Source organism: Diadema setosum, unplaced genomic scaffold (genome assembly GCF_964275005.1).
Source record: "Diadema setosum unplaced genomic scaffold, eeDiaSeto1 scaffold_31, whole genome shotgun sequence".
Taxonomy (NCBI): Eukaryota; Metazoa; Echinodermata; class Echinoidea; order Diadematoida; family Diadematidae; genus Diadema; species Diadema setosum.
Window position 1 is genome coordinate 126,239 of NW_027307657.1, and position 23,610 is coordinate 149,848.

The 23,610-nt window shown below is 39.7% G+C and overlaps 1 protein-coding gene across 1 annotated transcript; it reads left to right on the forward strand.

Moving 5' to 3' along the window:
- The first annotated feature begins 21,449 nt into the window (after positions 1 to 21,449).
- On the forward strand, positions 21,450 to 22,579 carry LOC140245762 (uncharacterized). Its single transcript, XM_072325286.1, has 2 exons — positions 21,450 to 21,650; positions 22,121 to 22,579. Exons 1-2 carry the CDS (start codon positions 21,450 to 21,452, stop codon positions 22,577 to 22,579), a joined length of 660 nt encoding a protein of 219 aa, XP_072181387.1.
- Positions 22,580 to 23,610: the final 1,031 nt, after the last annotated feature.

Below are 23,610 nucleotides of genomic sequence, written 5' to 3' on the forward strand. Positions count from 1 at the left end.
TAATGAAGTAATGCCTCAGAATTATTACCTTTTTCATCACTCAGGTAAAGGGCCGTCTCGATTTTGGCTGGGTCAGTCAGGACTGCACAGTGAGGGATCGTGAGATGCACTGATTTCAGAAATTTTTGCCCGGTTGGAGAACATCGGAAGCCATAGCTTACGATCATTTCATCGTCCCGCAGTTTGAGACTCTCTGGTTTCTCCGTGAGGATAGTGAGAGTTATGACCTCACTAGCACCCTCTTCCAGAGCTCCCGGAGGGATGGATAGTGAGATGCCAAACGTTTCGTTCCGAAGTTCACCTCCATTGTGATCGATTCTCTTCTCAACATATGTCGGATCATCTGATAATAAATCAAGCAAAGCGAATTCGAATTCGTTAATCTGAAGAACGAATACAAATATTGAGAAAACATTAGGTATACATATCAAATACAATCAGTATTAAAATTATACGTAGTTGTTAAGGAGTGATTTGAAGTACTTCGACAAACAAAATGGATGAAGTGGGTAGGCTTTGATAACGACCATGTAATCTTGATATGTTCAGCATTTCAAAAACGAAACAAAAGGAAAATGATAAAGGTGTATAAGAACCAGATTGACTAATAAGATGTATAAACAAGAGACCAGGGGGTCTGGCGCTCACCCGAGTATCGCAAGTTCACCTTTCACGCAGTCACTAATCTAAAATTATTCACAGCTCTACCAAAATTTGACCATCAGGCATTCTCAAGTAGAAGATGGTATTGCACAATAAGGGCCCATTGTTTTGTTTTTTTTTTTTAGATTCCTTAATATTGGGGGATTTGGGCCCCCTGGGTGGGACATCATGCCCATTCTAATAAATTGAGATCCTAACCCCTAGGGATGCTACCTGCCAAGTTTGATGAAAATCCATCGTGACGTTTTTAAGAAGAAGATGAAAATGTACAATTTAGGCCTCCATTTGGAACTCGCCACCCCTCCCTTGGGTCCCAAGGGGGGCACCGCTGATTCCGTCATGAACAAACTTGAAACTACAGTGATCAATGAACTAACTCATATTACTCACTAAGCTCTATCACTTCTGGTTCTAGAGAAAAAAAAAATTAAAGATTCCTTTCTTTTTTTTTTGGGGGGGGGGGCGTTGGGCCCAACCCCCCCCCCCCCCCGGGTGGGGCAGGGTACCCACTTTAACAAATTGAGATCCTAACCACCTAGGAATGCTACCAGCCAAGTTTGGTGAAAATCGGTCATGGGGATCTCAAGAAGAAGATGAAAACGTACAATTTAGACCCCATTAAGACCCCTCCCCATCCCCTCCCCTGGGTCCCAAGGGGGGCTCCCCTGATTCTGCCACGAACAAACTTGAAACTACAGTTATCAATGTACAAACTCATAGTATTAACTTAGGTCTATCACTTTTGGTTCTAGAGAAGAAGATTTTAAAAGATTCCTTAATTTTGGTGGGTTTGGTGGGTTGTCTCAATGTTAACACATTGAGATTCTAACCCCCTAGGGATGCCGCTACCTGCCAAGTTTGGTGAAAATTGGTCTTGGGGTTCTCAAGAAGAAGATGAAAATGTAAAGAGTTTATACGCACGACGCACGACGCACGACGGACGAAGAACGATCGCAATGGCTCTACTGAGCCTTCGGCTCAGGTGAGTTAAAAAAAAGAAAGAAAAAGAAGTTAATCGACAGACAGTGGAGAGATCAGATTTAAAGTACTACTGGCGAATATAACGACAGGAGAATGTGGGTTGGCGATGACGGACAGAGAGATTCCTTCAAGATATCAATTCGATTCCTAACTTCATTTTTTTAAACATATGATATTGAACACGATGATCGAAATTGGACATACATTTGAATCATATGCAAATGTAAATAAAACAAAATCAAGTTCATGTTCACGATTAACTGAAGTAATCACACAGTATATTTTGCACACCCACAAAAACAAAAGGAAAATCGAATCACATTCCGAGTATCTTGTTCCTAATCGATAACCACGATCGGATTTGTTCCAAAGTTTATTTGTCAATATCTTTTAATGGCGAAATAAAAAAAAGTCTTACATTCTACGAGCTCCGTTAACTCTTCTACATTATTCCATTTCCCTGTATGGAAATGAACCAATGTTAAGATATAAACAAAAATGTAGTTGAATTGCAAAATTTGGCAATGATGTATACTCCAAATTAATATTCATTTACTTAAACGCATAATGTTATGAATATAAAATGACTTTTCAGAGATGTTTCCAAGATTATACTGTCGAAGTATAAATCATAATGTATCCTGATCATTACCTACCTCACACTGTTGAAAAAAAAAACAGGCCAAAATGGAGACACTCTCCCTATAAATGTAAAATCTTGAGCCATCAAAAATTTCGTTTTTTTTTTTTTATACTCAGCTGTCTCCCTTGCTATACTATGTGCATTTCTATAAGACTGTACTGGAAAAGCTACCTGCAAATGAAATAACAATAATGTAAGTATAGATAGATATACAGATGAATAGACAGAAAGAGAAATTGCCGAACGCATAAACACACGTAAAACAAAAAGTTAAGAAGAATTTAGTAAATCTAAAAGAAAAAGGAAAAGTAGACACACATACACACACACACATACTGTTGTAAATGTTCATATTTTGACAGCTATACAAGTAAGTGCTCTGTACCGCAACGGAGCTCAAATGCTAAGTATTTAAATATTTTACCAGTCTAGACGTTGCGTCAAAGTTGTTATTGGCAATTGGGCATGTCATTTTATGCGAGCCTAGAGAAGTCAATTTATTTATTATTTCCCTCCACCCTATCCCAATTCAACAAGGACAGCACCCACTCTCTTTTCCTTTCTCCTTTCGATGCTGGTCACTTCGGGACAAGTATAAAAATGTGACCCGCTACAACAAAAGGATCCTAAAGTCGCTGACGGGTGAGCCGAGCATAGCCCAGAAAAATGCTATTTTCAGCCCTTTCCTTTGATCATTTAGCTTCGAAATTTCGGCAGATGATAGAAGATACATTAGACCACAAAATTATTTTAAAAGCCCATAAGTAGTCAGTGAGGTCCCTTTTCGCCTTGATTGGTGACGTTGTATCCAGTCAACTTTGGATTTGTCTCTGCGGATACCTGCAACTGATAAATGAATATATCTGGCCATCTTTCATTGTCGGCCTATACGCTCTAGTCATACAGTCAAATGTCATGAATGTGTTGGTACGATTTGCATTCATTCTCGAGGTTCATTGGTACAAAAAATAATCATAGAAATAAATGTTTCGGAAGTGGGTCGGCAAAAATTTAAAAGACTAGTGGTCATCAATCGGATTAGCTAATTACACGAAGTTATTAGACGGCCTAACCAATTACATGTATATGAACTCGATGAGTAGACAGACACAGACGGGGAAAGACAAACAAACAAAAAAGGAAAGGAAAGATGAAAGCATTGATACATAAACACCTCATTGGGTGTGATCGTGTGAATGTTGTATTAATTCAGAAGGATGTCAAGATTTTGATGAGACGCTGCGGTGTCAGATAATGCCCATTTTGATTGATGCTCGTATACATGAATGTATTAAAAAATCAACTCCTTCACCAAAATATTCAATTCTAAACAATAATTGGTTCAAAGAGTGTTATTCGGATGACTGGATGCCAGTTACCGAGACATCTCAATTAATTCCTTGTCTTTGAATAATTTACACTTGAATGCTTTGGGTTACTCTTACCGCTCTTCTGCTCAGGTCCATGGGATTTTTGTCCGTCATCTTCTGGCATCTTCTGGTTAATAGACAGCTTTTTAATCATGTCACCTACGTTTGTGACCGCACCACTCTGAAGAGGATAGTTTTGAGCTGTACTAGATGACGACACTGCTCTGGCATACTTGAGGCAAAATACCACCAAATGAAGAACAAGACAAGGCACTGATCATCACTATTAAAAGGCAATCTAAACATGACATCTTGACTGATATGCATTCGATTATCATGTCTTAACAAGCTTGCCTATTTGTTGAGCGAATATGAAGGAATGTATTTCATAACGCGTCCATTCAAAAGTTTAAATATCGAAACAAATGAGAATTGCTCGAAAGGTAACCTTGGCATTCAAAATGGGTGGAAGATTTTCAAATCAGAGATCCATCAAAACATTTCGCAACATCGTACAAAATGTTCTTATCATCGAATGACAACATGAAAAAAAGACACGCGACGTAACACCTGAATCCGTAATTTCCTGTTACTTCCCCCTTTCATTCAATCATTGGTCATGAGTGTCTCTACAAAAGATTTTCGACGGAAATATATGTAAAGTTAACACTGACTATAAAGAGATAAAATAACTGCCATATTCTATTGTGTCAACAGTGGTATCAAAACTATGGCAGAAGTAGAGATGACAGCATTCACTATACAGACCTGCACATTTTGAACGCTTTTCTACATGTGTTCTCCAAAACACTGAAGAGAAGAGCATTTCGCACAATACTACTGCGAGAGTTCAAGACAGAATAGACGATCCATTGCCTGCTACACATTTATTATAAACCACTGGGAGATAATGTAATATGATAAGAGACAAGATATGATAAGCGAAGTATCTCGGCAAAACATGTATCAAACATATCCAGGGCGTTGTGTTGCAATACGAGGGAGATGAAAGTGCAATTTGCTAACTTATTCCCCTTTTCTTCGTTGACAGTGACATATAGATTTCAAAAATTGTCCTGAACACGACACAAGATGAAAATTCTATCGGATAAAACACATAGGCATATAATGAGACGATTCCTGGTGAATGAGAAACAATGATTTATGACATAGTTATCAACCCAGCCTGATAACCTATGTTGAACAGTGGTAAATAATTGAATTAAACAAGTACCTTGGTTGAAGCAATAAATACATTCTATCCAGTAGCATGGGTATAGATAACGTGTTTCTCCTGGAAAATTGAATTATCACGTTCATTAAATTCAAAACGATCTTATTTCACTCACAATTGCTAGTATTAGCTACCTCAAAGTTTGTTCACTCAGCTTTCAAACTGAGCAGTTGTGTAAAAGAAAGCATCACGCGAAGCTGTAATTGATATCAGCAACTGAGGAAATACGTAATCGGTGACCCTGTCCTTTGTGCTAATGGGTAAATCATCCGATATTAAATAACACCAACCTGTATACTTGCCCTGGAAGCATGCCGCGAGGACGAAGTCCTGTCTGGTTCGCCTTCATATGAAGATGGGTGCGGAAGCCCAAAGGTAGTAGGCGGGAATCTTTTTCGCATTGAGCGGTGAAGTTGTAGCCAGTCATCTTGGGATACGTCTTCGTGAATACCTACAACTGATAAATGAATGTGTCTGGTCATCTGTCATTATTGTCTTATATGGCTCTAGTCATGCAGTCAAATCATTCAGCGCTCGATGGAGACGGACGTGCCGCCATAGCTCTCTTGGTTCTGCAGCCACCGCCCTAATCCCTCACAATCATTCCATGGATTATTTTATGCCTTTTCCTGCATAAATTTTCACCTTAGGCCCTAAAGTAACTTTGGTTTCAACCTGCTTTGACGAAGTTTTGAACTTAAGCATTGAAATTCATTAACCCGTTTCTTCCGCAATTCTCTGAGTGCCTTTAATGCCCCCAAACGAGATTCTTTTCGCCCGTCGACAGAAAGGCACACAGGTTGGTAATCCAGCTGTGTGAAGGCAGTCAAGCGGTTCATTGTGTCCCCCTTTCTACGGTCAACTACATGTGCCGTGAACAATGGAAATATCGATCGGGTGCGAGGTATGAATAGAGCGTACGCTGATGAGCTCTCAGAATCTTTTGTTCTACACAAAACCAGGTACCTAAATGAGGTGACTGGGGTCAGCGAACCCGCACTTCTAACTGATCTCAGCCTAGATCATTATGTACATGTTCGTACGAGTTTACAGCAGAACAAGCAAAAAACTAAATCCGGGAAAGGTACACAATACTGTAAAACCCACTTTTTTAAACACCAGGAGAACAAATCCTGATAGAATAAACTCTGATCTTTTTATCAAACCCACTTTTCTGAGCATTTTAACACAAAGAAACATGAATTTAGGCCATTGAAGCAGGCACCCTTGTCTTCATTTTGGGAACCTGGTAAACCAGGTTCCCGTATATCAGTTGCTCCCACGGGAACATGGTAAACCAGGTTCCCGTAAGGAACGGGTTAAATTTGGAATTTGTTTGCAATTTCTGAACGCGCATCATCAGTGAAGATGGCGACCTTACCCGCGCTACCAGTAAAGACCGGACTGTTCCCACCCACGCCCCGCAACCCAGCCGTGCCGACGGCGGTCAGTCTCTCAGGGAGCGATGATGGCGCACCTAGTGACCTGCCTTTGGCAGACATACAACACAGTATAACTCGTTCTTCGTCTACAGTTTGTGCAAAACTTGATGTTCTTTCGCAAGAGGTTGCTTCAATCAACACCAAACTGTCAGAACTAGAAGACTCCGTAAGCATGAACTCTGACAAGATAATAGAGATTGAGAACAAGAAGCTTCCAGAAATGGAAAGCAAGATGGCAGCCGAAATTACCAAGCTCCAAAACAAGCTCACGGCAATGGAGATTTACGGCCGTCGCGCAAACCTGCTCTTTTACGGAGTGAAGGAAACGCCAAACGAAAATGTTGAGCGTACACTTCGCGACACGTTTTGCTACCTCGGGATAAACGCAGATGATGCCGCCAATATTTGCCCTCGCGAACGTTCACCAGCTCCCCTGACGCGACAACGCCAACGCTGCTTCCGGCCAGGCCAACGGAGTCCCATCTCGAGACCCTGTTCCGCGAGCCATAATTGCAAAGTTCGTCTATATTCGCGACAGGGATCGTGTTCTTGAATCGTTTGACCAGCGCAAGCGCCAAAACAGCCAGCCGCGAGCCAACACCGGTCCCAGTCAGGAATCTAGACGGATCACGGTCCGCACGGATCTGCCCCCTGCCCTCAAAGCCAGGAGAAGCTTTCTCGCGAAAACGGCCTACGACCTCAGAAAGCAAAAAAAAAAAAAAAAAAAGGAAAAAACAACAACAAAAAACAACAACAACAACGCTTCTACCAAGATATACCTAGCTGGCACAGAAGTACTCCTTAAATGGAAAGGAAAAGGCTCCGCGACTTGGAATCTGTACCGTGACTGAACCTGTAAGCCGCGAGTCTCGTGTGATCTTCAGCTCCTACGTGCGCCTTTAAGTTAAAATACCTCTTGCGACTTGTTTGGTAAGCTTTAGTACTCACCAAAGTTCTTATCGTTTACATTAGTGTTTCTTTCTTCTAAATTACCCATTATTACTGTTATTACTTCTGAGTAACAATTCCGAATCCTTTTGCCAACTACGTATTAATATTTATTCTGACTGATGTAGCACCACTCGCAAATCTCAAATAGCTACCACGAGTTGTGTTTGTTCTTTTCCCTTCTTTTTTTATGTCATGTTATTCAAACATAATTATGTATCATGTTATCCAAACATAATACTCAACTATTATACTAAGTGTACGAGGCCGAAGCCGCGGCTCACACAGTCATTTACTTTGGTTGAAATGAATTAAATAAATATACTTAACAGTGCGCTCATTATATGTTCATGGGATTGAATAGCAATAATAGCAATGATTCAATTTTAAGTTTACTGTCCAACATATTTGGTATGTATACTGATTGAAAGAAAGTGTCTTCCTCTACTTTTTTCCCTTTCTTCTATATCTGCTCTAATATTCGGCAAATGGAAAAATGCAAAACGTGATATGTTTTTCTCGTAATCTTAGACTATTATTTCCAACAAGAGATAGTTTGTACTCTGCTACGACTAAAATTTAACCTCTGACTTCATAACACGTTTATGTGATTGAAAAGTATAACGATTCAACATACTGTCCAATATATTTGGTCTGTATACTGGTCGGAAGAACTTTTTTCCCCATATCTGACCCAATACTCGGCAATTGGAGAAAAAAAATGCAAAATGTGATATGCTTTCTTTCGCAATCTTTGATTATTATAGTATATCCGACATGAAATAGTCTGTACTGCGTTACGACTGAAAATATAACCTTTTGTCTTTTTTCTTTCACAATAATATGAAAATGATAATATTATGATTTATATGTAATGAGAAAATATTATAATTTATATGTAATGAAAAAAGAAGTAAGAGATTTTTTTTTAGGGTGAGGGAGGGAGGGGTGGCTGCGGGTAATATCTGGAGAAAACGGTCTAAAGAAAACATGTATGTAATTAACTTTTTATTGATTATGTATTTTTCTGTGCGCTTTAAGTACGCACACGACACAGCGATTGATCTTCATTGTTTGCATTTTGCCTTGACATACATTCCATGTACGCAACACCAAAATCTGTCTTACCTGAGTGTATTAACAATTTGATTTTTCACAATTGTGTCAAGTGCATACTTATGAACGTACGTATAACCACATGTATGTTTAGATTTGAACAGAGAACTGTATTGTAATATCCACTATGTAAAGAACAAGTACTCAGTATACCTGTCTACATTGCTCTATTCACGCTCACTATGCTTTCTCTCCTGGCGAAATTCACAGAAATTTACATAACTGTGTTAATGAACTTTCTATTGTGTATGCAAAAATGCGTTATGCCGGTGCTCTCGACCGCTACTAATTTGTCATCAGCTTTCAGCAATCTGTCATCCCTGTGTACGCAAAAATGTATTATTCCGGTGTTTTTGACCTCGCAAATCAGTTTTATACTACTTATTCTCAGCTATTTGTTAATATACATGCAAAGTTTTTTTGTTTATTTGTTAATATACATGTTACCACGGTGCTTCCGACTCCTCTCTGTGATTTGTTATCAATGTTTATGCAAAAATGTGTCATCCCGGTGCTTCTGACTCCTCTATGTAATTTGTCTTCTACCCTCAGCAAACCAGGGAGGTGATACAGATGGAGTGGCAACTCTTCGTAATTCATGCAAACACATGTTTGGGTTCAAGGCGTTACAATGGGATGTCTAGCATTCCATTACGCTTTGAAGTCATGCTTGCCACCGCTCTAGTTGCAAGACGAAGTTCGGAGACGAAGAACGTATTTCACCTTTCGTTGAATTACAAGCTTTATTTCACCGCAAAATTTTAAATAAAATACTCGAATTGATTTAGAATAGTTTAGGAAAGAATTCAATATTATTAACATGTATTTCTACTTTCTTCGTAATTCGCAAATCGAAAGGAAATGAAAATTTGGCCCTCTTAAAAACCTATTTTTTTTTCTATAATGCGCACATTTCCGCATGTTAATTTTCTATCTTTTAATAAGGGATATTTTGATCTTTCAAATAAAGTACTCCGTTAAAGCGTGTTCCAGCGTGTTTTTAAACTATTTGCTGTTAAAATTGTGAGTTTTGCACTGCATTTTGATTCGCTGCTCCAATTCAAGGTACACAAATTCATTGTTGCCATCACATTGAAAGAGAGAGCGAATTGCAATTGATTGTATAGGAGCAATAATATTTCTAGATGTGAGAGCGCTAGTCCCGATTATTGATGCTCTCTTTTGTCAAAGCACATGGGTAACACCTGTAGTTGAAGGCATAACTTCTCGGCGGTGCCGCGCATGACTTCAAAGGAGAGCTTTAGTTGCCTCTCCTTTTCCAGCACCTCCCTGTTTCTGCGGTGTTTTCGTCCACCCCAAAAAATTTGTTGACTGTGTGCTCTGGCACTTACCTCTTTGAACTGTTCAGTGCAATTTTGCCCTCATATAGACTAGCAACAACCTCATTCCCTACTTACTATACTGATGCAGTTACCTTTGAATTTTTGGCATGCTTTGTTCTGCGTATGGCCATTGGACATTCCTTACCCCTTTATCATCAGTGTGAATGCTCTTCCACTTGTCTCCCTTTAAAACCAAACAGCAGATGTGTTTTTAAGCAGTTATTTTCTGTTGACAGCCTGTCTTTATATTCACCTGCTTTGTATCATTCACAATGATGGATCCAAATACCACTGTAAACGTGAATGCGGCATCTGTTGGCACCCTTTATCCTCAGTCATTTGCTGATATGACACCAGAAATTTCACTAGACAGCGAAGAGGGCGAAGATTCCGACATCGTCACTTTCTTAAATATGCAAACTCATGAATTAAGACTGGATTTTGACTGTAGCGATACCGCAGTCCAAAATGTATTCACTCACTATCAAACAGAGGATGAGCTTATTTCACTCACTCATACCGACACAAATCAACTCTTTATTTTACATTTTAATATCAGAAGCTTAAATAAAAAACTTTGATAAATTTCTTTCGTTTGTGAGCACATTAAAATCCAAATATAATATTATCGGGCTCAGTAGAACTTGGTTGAAGGAGACATCACCCTCTTCGCTGCTTACAATAGACGGTTTTAGACTCGTAACAAATAATAGAACATGGAAGAAAGGTGAGGGAGTCGCAATTTATGTGTCACAGAATTTAGACTGTGTCTTCTTGGAAAAATACAGCGTGATGTCACATACTTTTGAAAGTGTATTTATCGAGGTCAAAACTTTAAACAAAGGTAATATTCTAATTGGGGAGATTTATCGACCCCAAAACTATCTCGAACAGTTATTTTGATAGTAAGACATGTTTTTGTCATGGGTGATTTTAATCTCAATCTCCTTAACTACAGTGATAATCCCTTATGTGCAGATTTTCTTAACCTTAAGTTGTCGAAATCATTTATTCCCCTTACAAGAAAACCGACTCGAATAACTGATGATGTATCTACTCTTATTGACATTTTTGTAAATGACTCATTTTCTGACATCACATGAGGCATAATAGTTTCTGACGTCACTGATCATTTACCAATTTACGCCCTTGTGTCCAATTTTATGATTGCTAATGTTTCTCAAACCCACAATCCGGGTATTCGTGTACTGTCTGAATCCAACCTTAATAAACTTAGGGAGAAATTATGTTCAGAGGATTGGTCCACGGTATACAGTTAAAGCGACATTGATCTAGCCTTTGAAAATTTTATGAATATTTTGATTGTTAATTATGATTCTTGTGTTCCTCTCCGACGACCTCACCATTCTAATTATATCTTCTCAGGTCCATTAACCGCAAGAATAAACTTTTTCATAAGTATCGTGGAAACTCGATATAACGAGATGATCGGGACCGAGTCATTTTCCCCGTTATAGCCGATATCTCGTTATATCAGTAGGCATAAAAGAAGGCATAACACAAAGACATTGATTTGCACATGTGGGACTACCCATCATATTTCAATCAATACTGATAACTTGATATTGTGTGTGAGGGAATTACTCACCTTTATGGGTAAGAAGATGTTTTTCGCCAAGGAAATCCAATATCAAGAATGTGTTTCTTATTGATTGTAGATGTTTGAATTTGTAAATTCATTGTGATTGTATCAAGATCGTCTGTGGATTGGTATGTGGTTATCGTATGGGTGTGTGTTGTATGGAAAGCTTGAATATGGTCTGCACAATGCTGTGTGTGTATGTGACACATTCTGAATGTACATTATGACTGCGTGTGTGTGAAGATGGGGAATTCCCTACGTAGAAAGCCAATCACAGCATCAGATTGCCTCACACCTGCTAAACGCCATGATGATGTCATGTATACATGGCCGTCCCAACACATTTTCTGCATGTATCAGTGTGCGCGCATACACACACTTACACGTACAACATGCAGTGCTAGCTGGAGTGCACTGAAGAAAATGATTATGTGTGTACAAGACAGTTTTTGGCGCATCAAGCTTTACAATCTCGGAAGATGATAGCACAGGCGAAGTAAAGCTTTACCGAAGGCATTTTGCTTTACCTCGCTATAGCAGGTTTGATTGGCTATGTTTTTCTTTGTATGGAAGTCACAAAATTTATCTCGTTATATCAGTTATTTCGTTATAGCCGATCTCGCTATAAGAGTAGCATTTTACATAGACTTGTGTGGAAGGAAATTTGAGACCAGAAAAATTTCCTCGTTATAACCGATATCTCGTTATAGCAGTGTTCGTTATACCGAGTTTCCCCTGTACTCGTTCTCGGAACATATTGACATCCTTAATACGTATAGCCAAGCGAAATTATTTTTCGCGACAGTTTGTTAAATATAAATCTGATGTGAAGAGTACGTGGAAGATGATTAATGAGGCGCTCAAACACAAAAATAATACCGATCCTCCCAAATATATTTCAGCGGACGGCCGCCAGATTAACGACCCGGTCATTATGGCGGTATCTTTCAATGATTATTTTGCAAGTCTTGGTCCACATCTTGCCAGTAAAATCCCGAATTCAACAACTGAATTTTATAAATATTTAGGTAATAGGAATTCTCAATCAATATTTTTTGAACCTATTGTTGAAGAAGAAATTACAGATATCATCAAGAATTTGACGATAAAAAAGGTCCAGGATATGATGGAATTACACATTTTCTTTTAAAAAACGTTTTAAGCGAAATAATTACTCCTCTTACATATATTCTTAATCAATCTTTATTTAATGGCAAAGACCCCAATAAAATGAAAGTCGCAAAAGTTGCCCCTATCTTTAAGAAGGGACAGAAAGATTTGGTGAATAATTACCGACCAATTTCTTTGTTGACTTCAATCTCTAAAATTCTTGAAAGGGGGGTTTACACACGATTATTAAAATTTCTCACAAATCATAATATTTTGTCGGATTCTCAGTTTGGTTTGAGAAAACATGACAACACAACCCATGCTTTACTTACTTTTATAGACAAGGTAGCTCATGCTATAAATATTTTGAACATACTATTGGAGTTTTTCTTGATTTTTCTAAAGCTTTCGATACGATAGATCACGAAATCTTGTTTTATAAATTGTGTCATTATGGAATCCGCGGGACGCCCTTAGAATGGTTTAAGAGTTATTTAACATAAAGAAAGCAATTTGTAAATATTAACGGCCATGATTCGCAATTAAAACCTATTTCATGTGGAGTCCAACAGGGCTCCCTCTTGGGCCCACTTTTATTTATTTTATACATAAATGATCTTCCAAAATCATCGCAAATTTCATCATTCATTTGTTTTGCCGATGACACAAGCTTGTTTTTTTTTTTTCACATCGAGACCCTAATGCATTAATTAATGTGATGAATACTGAGCTCAGGTCTGTGCAATCCAGGATTTATGCGAACAAATTATCCTTGAACATAGAAAAAAACTCATTATATGGTATTCAGTAATTCCTTGAATGTTGTCCCATATGATATCAATATAAAGGATTTATGTTTAAAGCAGGTTGATAACACAAAGTTGTTAGGGCTTTGGATTGACCGAGAATTATCCTGGAAAACTCACATTAATTTTGTAAGTAAAATTTTGTCCAGAAATATCGGATTTTGAATAAGCTTAAATATTTTCTTTCCTGTTTATATTTTGCACAGTATATATTCTTCTTTAATATCTCCACACTTTGATTATGGAATTTTGGCATGGGGAAATGCAATTAACTCATTATTAGATTCCCTTCTCCGTATTCAAAAGCGTGCAATAAGAAACCACGCCGGATATTTTGCTCATACCAACTGTTTTTTTTTTTTTTCATCAAAACAGAATTCTGAAAATTCGAGACCTATTTTATTGCAATCTCGGAATTTTCATGTATAAACTAACAACTAATGAATTACCATTTGTTTTTATCCACATGTTCAAAAGGAATCGATCTATCCACTGTTATCCCATTCGCCAGAGTGACGCCTATCACCTTCCCCGTACTCGCACTATTTTTGCAAAGAAAACAATTATATTTACTGGACCCAGATATTGGAATTACCTCCCTCAAGATATTACTTCTTTCTTATTTTTATCTACCTTCAAACGCAAATTAAAATAGTTATTACTTAGTGGATACACTGCACTACCAAGTTTTTAGCAACTTTTTTTTATACCTCCAGTCTTTTCTCCTTGTCCGCAGCACCAAGGTATTTAAGTCATTTAATGGTACCGATACATTTTTTTAAATAAAAAAAATAGCATTTTTTCTCAAACACCGCGAGATCCGTATACAGTCTGGTTTGTGCGATATCTATGTGGTTTATTAGTTTATTCTTTATCGATTTTTGTACTGGTATAATTCTAATTGGTCAAGACAAACATATCCATTATCCGTATAATTATATGCCTATGAATTCGGGAACCTACAGTTTTACAAGCGTTAAAGCTTTTATATAGGCCCCATCATATTTCTGATACTTACTTGTGACATCTTCTTATGATATGACCATGTACATTTGTGTCAAGTATGTCTTTTTTTCTTCTTCTTCTTCAATGAAAAGACATGATTTTATATATTTTGTATTCTTGTTTTATTGTCAATAATTTTGTAATCTCATCACTGAGAAAGTGGAAATATGAAATAAATTTGAGCTGAACTGAATTGAACTGAACTGAAATGTATTGACATGTACCGGTACATATGTTATAAACAATCAATATGGCCATTCATGCTTAAACTCACAATTACACTGTATGTGCAGAAGCATACTATTAAAGCCCTATTCATACACACTAAATCAAATAATCAGATACTCAGCATGGACCCAGAATCACTGAAGAATCACAATTTTCTTGCCACGTTTTTTTAATTACTTATCTTCATCAGACTTCACGGATGTCTACATAGATTTGATCAATTCGACATTTTAATTCAACTCAAACGTATCGCTTGAGTTTCGAATACTAGATCGTCGATATCATTACTTTTCAAAGTAAGCATGTCACTTGCGACATGAGATTTAAAAGGTACGAACGAGAAAGATTCATCCCATGAAAATCACTCTATATACGGACAAAAGCAAATGTATTTGTGATGGATTGTGTCAGGGCTACTTACACTCCAAGAACATATGAAATTCGAAATAAGCCCATCGCCCAGACATTAATTTCAGATGTGTCAACGAGCCATGTTGGATATCCAGTGGAAATTGGATGACCTTTCCCGAGAACATGTGCCGTAGTTCCTTGCGATGAATTATCTGTTGATTTTAAGACAAAGGAATGTATGTGTCATTAAAAACCATGAAGAAACAATACGTTTTTTGATACCAGCTGAATGACCAATGACGTGTGTAATTTGAGTAAGAATGTTAATATTTTAAATAACAGCACCTTGATATACCGGACATTGTCTTTTGTATTCACGAATGATTTTTTTTAAACATGTTAAATGAAAACCATACATGTGCAAGACGGCAGTCCATTCGCTATCAAAGAAACAAACAAAAAGAAAATAATGAATGAAATGAATTCAAACTAACACTGAAACGTTATGTTGGCACAAAGAGCTTAGAAGATGAGAAAAGTGTAGTAACAATTTATTGATAACATGAAATGAAATTCAATTTAACAAGGCCAAATAAAGGACAAGTTTAAGCAGAAAGTCCGCCTTTATGTCGTGGCAAAATGGTATGAGGTGTGATGTGGAGGAGCATGCAGTTAACAAGGATTTCTAAAATGGGAAAACTGACAAACGTCAATTGCCCTCTCTTTCTCTGTAGAGAACCCCCCCCCCCCGAGATATAAGATATATATGTGTGTGTTAGCATGTTCGGGTGTGGTTGCCGGGTGTGTTTTGTTTGTTCATTTAATCCAAATATTGTAAGGCTTACACAGCACATCAGGTCTGTTGAAAATCGTATAGTTATGGGTATACTGATAACAATACTGTTCTCCTATTCAGGGTAGCCTCTTGAACAGTGGTGTCACTGCTCTACCAGAGGGTCCTACCAATGCTACTACGCTGTAGTGTTGCCAACAATCTTTTACACCTGGGTCGAGAGGGACATAACGTGTAAAAAAAAAAAAAAAAAAAAAATCTTGTCCAAGAACGTAACCGCTAGACAGCAATCGAACACAGGTCTTCCAATTGGAAGTCAAAAGTCTTTATCCACCACGTCACAGTGCCCCAACAGGATAATAGGAAAAGACTCTACTCGATAATCGTATAGGAGTGCGAAACGATATGAGCAGGCGGAAAAGGAAAATGGAATGGCTAGAATAACTTTCCAATTTGTTGATTTTTCTTAAAAGCATCACAGAGCCTGTAGCGATGTAGCCTACATGCGTTGATGATTGTTGCACCAAATGTACCACGAAGGGCGGACTCCAGCATTTTACCAATCTGTTGAGTGCTTTCATTTGGATCGTTCTCTGATCACAAGTCGCCATTCATTTTGTGTGTGGCAATGCTGCTGGAGTACTTGAGTATTGACTATAGTCTTCTTTCCATGATATCAACTACTGATTACCACTTACGCTCTGCCTCCGAAAATTGTCTGTCTTTTGAGACGTTTCTTTGGGTATACCAGGGTATGTGTACATTGACATCTATTATCATAAATAAACAAGTTAGAAGTAAAACGATGAAAATCTATTGGTCATCCATGACCCATGGCTTGAAATATCGCGCGGAAAGCAAAGACAAGTTATAAAAATAACACGATTATATTTCTTGTTAGCTACAAAGGCATACGCATTTGCCTCATCATTTAGGTCAAGCGAAAAACGACGAGAATCTCAACACGTCAGAATCAACAATCGGAGCCTACTATACTAGTCAGTGCAATTATTTTTGGAGGTCCTTGCAGAAGCAGTATTATGTCTTGTTAAAAAAGTTGATTTCCGCCTGTTCATTCTATTGGTTGATATATTTATAGGTGCACTTTTAGTATCAACATTTGAGAAAGAGTGAGTCGCTCGAAAATTTGTGTGCAGAAATAAGCCTTTGGTGAATACAGCATGTACTTTGTTCCAGTTTTTTTTTATCATATATATATATCTATAGGTCAGAATTTTGACCGTAAGGTTGAACGATTGAGCCAAAACAGCACCAAATCTAAAAGGAAGGAATTACACAAAATTGTTTATCCTACCTAAACAGTATAAATCAAGCTTTTATATGAACCCGATTTTACCAGGATCTTCCCAGTGGAACAAGTTTTTATTTACCGCGGAACTTGAGCATGTCCAGAGCGTTGAACGTCCGTGTAGAATATACTGCACATACATTTGAATACCATTAAACATAGCTGGTGTCACAGGAGAAATGTATTTCTTTCTTTTTCTTTCTATTTTATGAGAATATATACCAGTAAATAAAATAGAAACAGTTGCCATTGCTGGTGTACCATAAGTGCCCTGAAATGTGATGAAGCTCGATTTCTGTTGCGGCAAAATGACGTTATGTTGAAAACAATGTTAAAACAACATGATATTATTAAATTTTGGTATCAATAAGACTGAAAAATTAATGTGTATCGTTTAGAGTACATTTTACATCGTGATATTAGACGAAATTGAGTATTTAAGCTTCACGATGTATGTAGAAAAATTAGCTGCCCATAGTTTTGTAAGGTTTCGTGATACTGCTTTGATAATTTAGATGGCAACTAGGTTTTGGGACTTCGCGCCAAAGTCGGCAAGGTCATTCAAGATGTGGTGAGACTGCTGTCAACTGCGATATCGGCCAGTGGAAAACCAGTTCACTGGATGTGCTGAACGTTGGCGAAACCACGCTCTTCAACCCGCTTGTCGACACTACTGTTTGCTCTTTCGCGTCCAGCAAAATTGGTGACGTACACTGACAATAGAACGTTTCATATACTAGGAACAGTTGCCAAACTAGTTACCTGGCGATGTTATACGTCCGATTATCTTTGAGCTGGCTCACCACGTTGCAATTTGGAGAGGAGCGAGATGTTCATTAGTGCCTGTGATACATGACAATTGTTTTTGTTATCTTTTACCATGATATATGATGCGACGGTGAGGTGTTTCTTTTTTGTGTGTGTCTGACATGATGAAGGGCTGAAAAGCCCGAATGATTATTATCTCCGTAAGAGGTTGTTGTTCCTTGCACGTACACGCTTTCCTAACTGTGGCGAATTGTGAGTGATGCACCTGGAAGTTTAGTTAAGGGCCCGTGTAAAGTGAGCTCGAACATTTGATACTCCTTTTTGATACTCTTTTTGTAGCGTTTGGAGGAGGTTGAGAGAAGATTTTGTGTGTGTTCAATACACCGATTACTTAGAAGGTAAACTCTCAATGATATAATTAGGGATATTTAGTTGCTTCGGGCGTACCACTAGGACCATATAAGTGGGGGTATATAGATGTTAATGGAGTGACGATTACCAGTGTATAGTTATAGTTATAATTTCTGCCCACCCCTTTTTCAGAGGAAGTGTTAGAAGTGTTATCACATGGTGTTACATGTGAGTATACTAGCCCATGTTAGTTAGCTAGGCCCATGCTCACCCTTTAAATGAATGGTGAGTTGCGGGAGTTGTGCAAAAACGTACTGCATCAGTTGTAACAGGAGTAATGGCGATGGAGTGGTTGTTGAAGTAAAGATATCACAGCAGGTTCATTTCAGGAACCTGAGGTATCCAATAAGGTGTATGGATTTGAGAATCAGAATTCGTGTACACGAATGTGGAACTCCGTTGACGAGATATAAGTTGAGATATTTCAATGTGGATAAAGATGTTTTGAAGTTGTGATGCACTGAGGGTGTCCGAATAAACACTACAGATTGGTTGAGATACTAGATCAGTAAGTGGCATGTGTGATTATATCTGACTCTGGTTTAACCCATGTGACAATTTCTGGGGCAACGTCCGGGAGATAGTATAGCATGCCATTTACTGTCGCATGGGTGTGATGTAGAACCCGAGAGTCGTTTTTTCTTTCTTTCTCGTAGAGGGAACATTAAATTGGCTTCATTTTGAAAAACAAAACAAAACAAAACAAGACAAAACAACGGATAAAGTATCAAAATTGATGTAACCAAGCTCGCGGAAACTGGCGAAAAATTAGGACTTAGTGGCTCTAAACTATATCATTACAGCGTTTATCAAAGAGCAACAAGACAAAGCGAGAGATGAGCGAGCAGAACAATTGGAAATAAAACGAGCTGAAAAGGCAACTGCCGAGTTAAGGTTGAAAATTGTAGAAACTCAAGAAAACGCAAATGCATCCACTTCCATTCTGGAAGTGAACCGGCCGAAGGCTAGGACCCATTGCTTCCATTGCTGAACATCTGGAGGTGAGGGGCGGTACCTTCAAGCCTTCCCCTGCTCCGCGATCTAATGCTCCAAGAATGTTACCTGGAGAGACGAAGAGGGCTCCAGGTAAGACAAATGCTAATGCGCGATCACTGTTTCCCCCTCAGACGCGGAACCAGTGACAGTGCTTTTTGTGTGGCAGGCCAGGTCACCTCGCTAAAGACTGTCCAAAGCCAGGAAACACTCAAACCCCACCAACATGTTTTGTGTGTAAGAAACCGCGACATTATGCGAGGGACTGTAGATTAAATCCCAAGAATGTCGCAGGGATGGTTTCCCAGGGTATGTGGTCTGACATGCCCCGAGAAGAATCAAACTTTTTTTCTGGGTGAGTATTACTCTTCACCCCCCTTCAACCCCAACGGCAACTTGCAGGGAATGATGAGCGGAGACCCTACTGTAAGAAACCCCGTCATCCCTCCAGAGGTAAGTTCCTCAAATAGAGTAGAAGCTTCATGCATGGTAGTAAAACTCCCAACGAGCGCTCCGCAAGCGTGTTGTATGGACCCATGTGGCGACCGGGTGCAATTGCCGTGTGGACATTCACTGCACATGTTGAGTGCGGCGTGTAGTGAAAACGTCGTGAGAAAGATGCCCGTGGTGATTGGTGTCGTGGGAGGTAAACGAGCCCCAGTTTTGCGGGACAGTGGGTGCTAAGAGGTGATAAGAGAGGATCTCGTTGATTAGTTCCTGCTGACAGGTGAGGAAAATACGTGTGTTCTGATAGACGGCACAGTATGGAAGCTACCTATAGCTACGATCAATGTGGATACACCATATTTCACTGGCAGTATCGAAGCTTTATGCATGAAGACGCCATTGTATGATTTGATCCTAGGCAATCTGGAAGGGGTACGAGCACCAGGCGATCCGGACCAAAACTGGACCTTGTCTACCAACCCGGCTGGAGTCGTGGAAACTAAACGTCAGAAGAAGCAGTTGGGTAAGCCATTCCGCCCGCTGAAAGTACCTGAACCCCTTGAGGAAACTGTCCCACCAGCATTGTTGAAACAAGCCCATGCAGATGATGACAGTCTCCGAAAGCTCAGGGAAATAGGGAAATCACAAACAGAAAAGGTGAGTGACCACTGTGCAGTATCGTCCTTCTACGAAAATGGCATCCTGTACAGAAAATTTCATTCACCCAAAGTCGAGTCAGATACTCTTTTCACACAAGTCGTAGTCTCAAAGCCCTATCGTGCCCAAGTCATGAGAGCGGCTCATGAAACACTGCTTGGAGGGCACCAAGGCGCAAAAAAACAAACAAAAAACAAACAAACCCTAGACAAAATACTCTCGAACTTCTTCTGGCCCGGAATTACTGGAGATGTCTCGCGATATTGTAGGTCATGCGATGTTTGTCAACGCACACTGCACAAGGGTAGGGTTCCAAAAGCCCCTCTAGGAAGAATGCCCCTCATTGAAGTACCCTTTGAGCGCATTGCTGTCGATATCGTGGGCCCAATACACTCGATGACTGAGCGCAAGAATAGGTATATTTTCACCATCATTGACTATGTGACTTGATACCCCGAGGCCATTCCACCGCATAGAAACAGAAAGAGTGGCCGAGGTCCTTGTCAGTGTTTTCACTAGAGTAGGGATTCCTTAAGAGATGCTCACAGATCAGGCTTCGCAGTTTACCTCTGAGGTAATGAAGCAGGTAAGTAATCTCCTGTCTGTAAGGCGGGAAATTACCACTTCACCCTACCATCCCGCCGCAAACGGTCTAGTGGAGCGGTTTAACGGAACCGGGCCTAAAACAGATGCTCAAGCGTATGTATTCAGAACGACCCGTTGACTGGGATAGATATGTTGAGTCACTCCTCTTTGCCATTAGAGAATAACCTCAGGATAGCTTAGGCTTCTCTGCTTTTGAACTCTTATATGGTAGGAAGGTGAGGGGCCGAATGACCATCCTTCGAGAACTCTGGACAGGGAACATAGAGACAGGTAGACTGGAAGAGACTGGAAGTGGGGGACCTAGTCCTCCTCCTTCTCCCCACGGACAGGAACAAGTTGCTCCTCCAGTGGAAGGGTCCGTTTGCGGTAACAGCTAAGGTGAGTGACACAGACTATCGAATAGATGTAAAGGGCAAGTCAAAAGTGTTCCATATCAACCTGCTCAAGAAGTATAACGTGAGAGAAAGTTCCCTTCTCATTTCAGATCCCTCAGCTGACGTAGCGTGCACAGCGGTTCTTGAACCAGATGACAACGAGATGACCAGCCCTCACCTCCTTCCCGGGATATCAAAGTCAGCCCTACTCCAGTCCTACCCAATGGAAGCCAAATAATCACTGGGTGATGGGAGACGTAAACAACGACCTGACCCCGAGTCTACAAGCACAGGTACGTGAACTCATGGGGAAGTATGAGGATATTTTCACTGATATTCCTGGCCGTACCACCCTTTTTGAAAATGACATCGAACTCACCGTAAAGGAGATCCCCAAATCTAAACCCTATCCCATTCCTCATGCCCTTAGAGAGACTGTTCAAAAAGAGGTGAGGACAGTGCTGTCACTAGGAGTTATTGAACGTTCAAATAGTCCAACCGCTTCGCCCATTGTTTTGGTGGAAAACAAAACAAAACAAACGAAAGCAACCGCTTCTGTGTGGATTTCCGACGACTTAACAAGGTAACTAAGTTCGACACAGAGCCAATACCAGATCAAGAAGAGCTGTTCACTACGTTAGCATCCGACAAATTCTTCACCAAAATCGACCTTAACAAAGGTTATTGGCAGGTCCCAATGTCTGAGAAGTCTAAAGAGCTAACAGCATTCATAACACCTGATGGTTTGTATCATTTCAAGGTAATGCCTTTCGGCCTAGTGAATGCGCCAGCCACCTTCAGCAGGATGATGAGAACCCTTCTCAGTGGACTGAAAGGAGTTGTCAATTACATTGATGACATCCTTGTACATTCGGACACATGGGAACAGCACTTCGACACCCTGGGCCTACTGTTCTAGAGGCTGAGGGACGCGAACCTCACCGCAAGGCCTAGTAAGTGCTCAGGAGGTCATTCTCAGGTCGAGTTCCTCGGTCACGTGTTTGGACTTGGCCAGGTCTCACCTCGACCAGGAAAGGTGGAGTCGATCATGAAGTTAAGCCGACCAGAGACCAAGAAACAACTCAGATCTTTGTTGGGAATGACAAACTACTACCGTAAGTTCATCTCGAATTATGCAGCCATCGCAGCACCCCTCACAGACAAAACAAAGAAGGCTGAACCAAACAAACTGGAATGGGGTGTCCCTCAGGAGGTTGCGTTCAACACTCTCAAAAACAAACTTGACAATGCACCTATCCTCCACCTGCCTGACCTAAACCTTCCGTTTGTGTTGAGAACGGACGCCTCAGAGATCGGTGTGGGTGCGGTCCTACTCCAAGCCCACGGGGATACGAAATTCGCAGTAGCCTACATTTAGAAGGAAACTCCTACCAAGGGAGAGAAACTATTCGACCATCGAGCGCGAATGTCTAGCGATTGTGTGGGCCGTAAGAAAACTTGAAACATATCTCTACGGCAAGGAGTTCGTGCTAGAAACTGATCATCACCCTCTCACGTACATGCAAAGTGCAAAAGTGATCAACGGACGAATCAAGCGATGGGCGCTTGCGCTACAACCATAGGTTTAAGATGGAGGCGATCAAGGGTAGCGATAATGTCGGAGCGGATCTCCTGAGTCGCATGTAGACAATAGAAAAAAAAATGGAAGTGTAAATACATTTCTTTAAGGGGGAGTAAAATGTCACAGGAGAAATGTATTTCTTTTTTTTTTTCCTTTCTATTTTATGAGAATATATACCAGTGAATAAAATAGGAACAGTTGCCATTGCTGGTGTACCATAAATGCGCTGAAATGTGATGAAGCAGGATTTGTATTGTGGCAAAATGACGAGTGTGTTTTCCTAACACTCTGCAGACAGCTGTGTGGGGAATGCGATGAGACAAAAGCGATGAGACAAAAGGGTGGAATTTCCACAGGTGCCAGATTCCGTGGGCGAGCTGTCCAGGGTTTCCATGTAGTAGTTCTGTACATAATATGGTAAGAACATTTAAGTGTATGACAGACTGAGCAGGGATGTGGTCGAAGGAGGAGTCGTAGTAGAACCTCTCTAGTTATTAATCCTTTCAAGCCTGTCTGGACCACACGAAGCCAGGGTTCTTTTTCCTCTCCACGGAGAAAAAATACTCTCCACCTAGCAGTAAGTACTCTCGGTTATTTATGTATTTTTTGTTTGTTTTTTCAGGAACAATAACGATATGACATGAAACGCATTATTTGTCATGTATGCCGTGAGAGATTGAATATCACTAACGTTATGGTGAAAGCAGTGTTAAAACAACATGATATTTTTAAATTTTATGAATAAGACTGACAAATTAATGTGTATCGTTTAGAGTACATGTTACACCGTGATGTTATACGAAATTGAGTATTTAAGCTTCAAGATG

Bases quoted from the DNA above. Each gene is read 5' to 3' on its own strand.
- LOC140245762 (XM_072325286.1), top strand. From the start codon at position 21,450: ATGGGAGACGTAAACAACGACCTGACCCCGAGTCTACAAGCACAGGTA. The intron at 21,651-22,120 runs GTGAGGACAGTG...CTACTGTTCTAG, and splicing joins GAGAGACTGTTCAAAAAGAG to AGGCTGAGGGACGCGAACCT.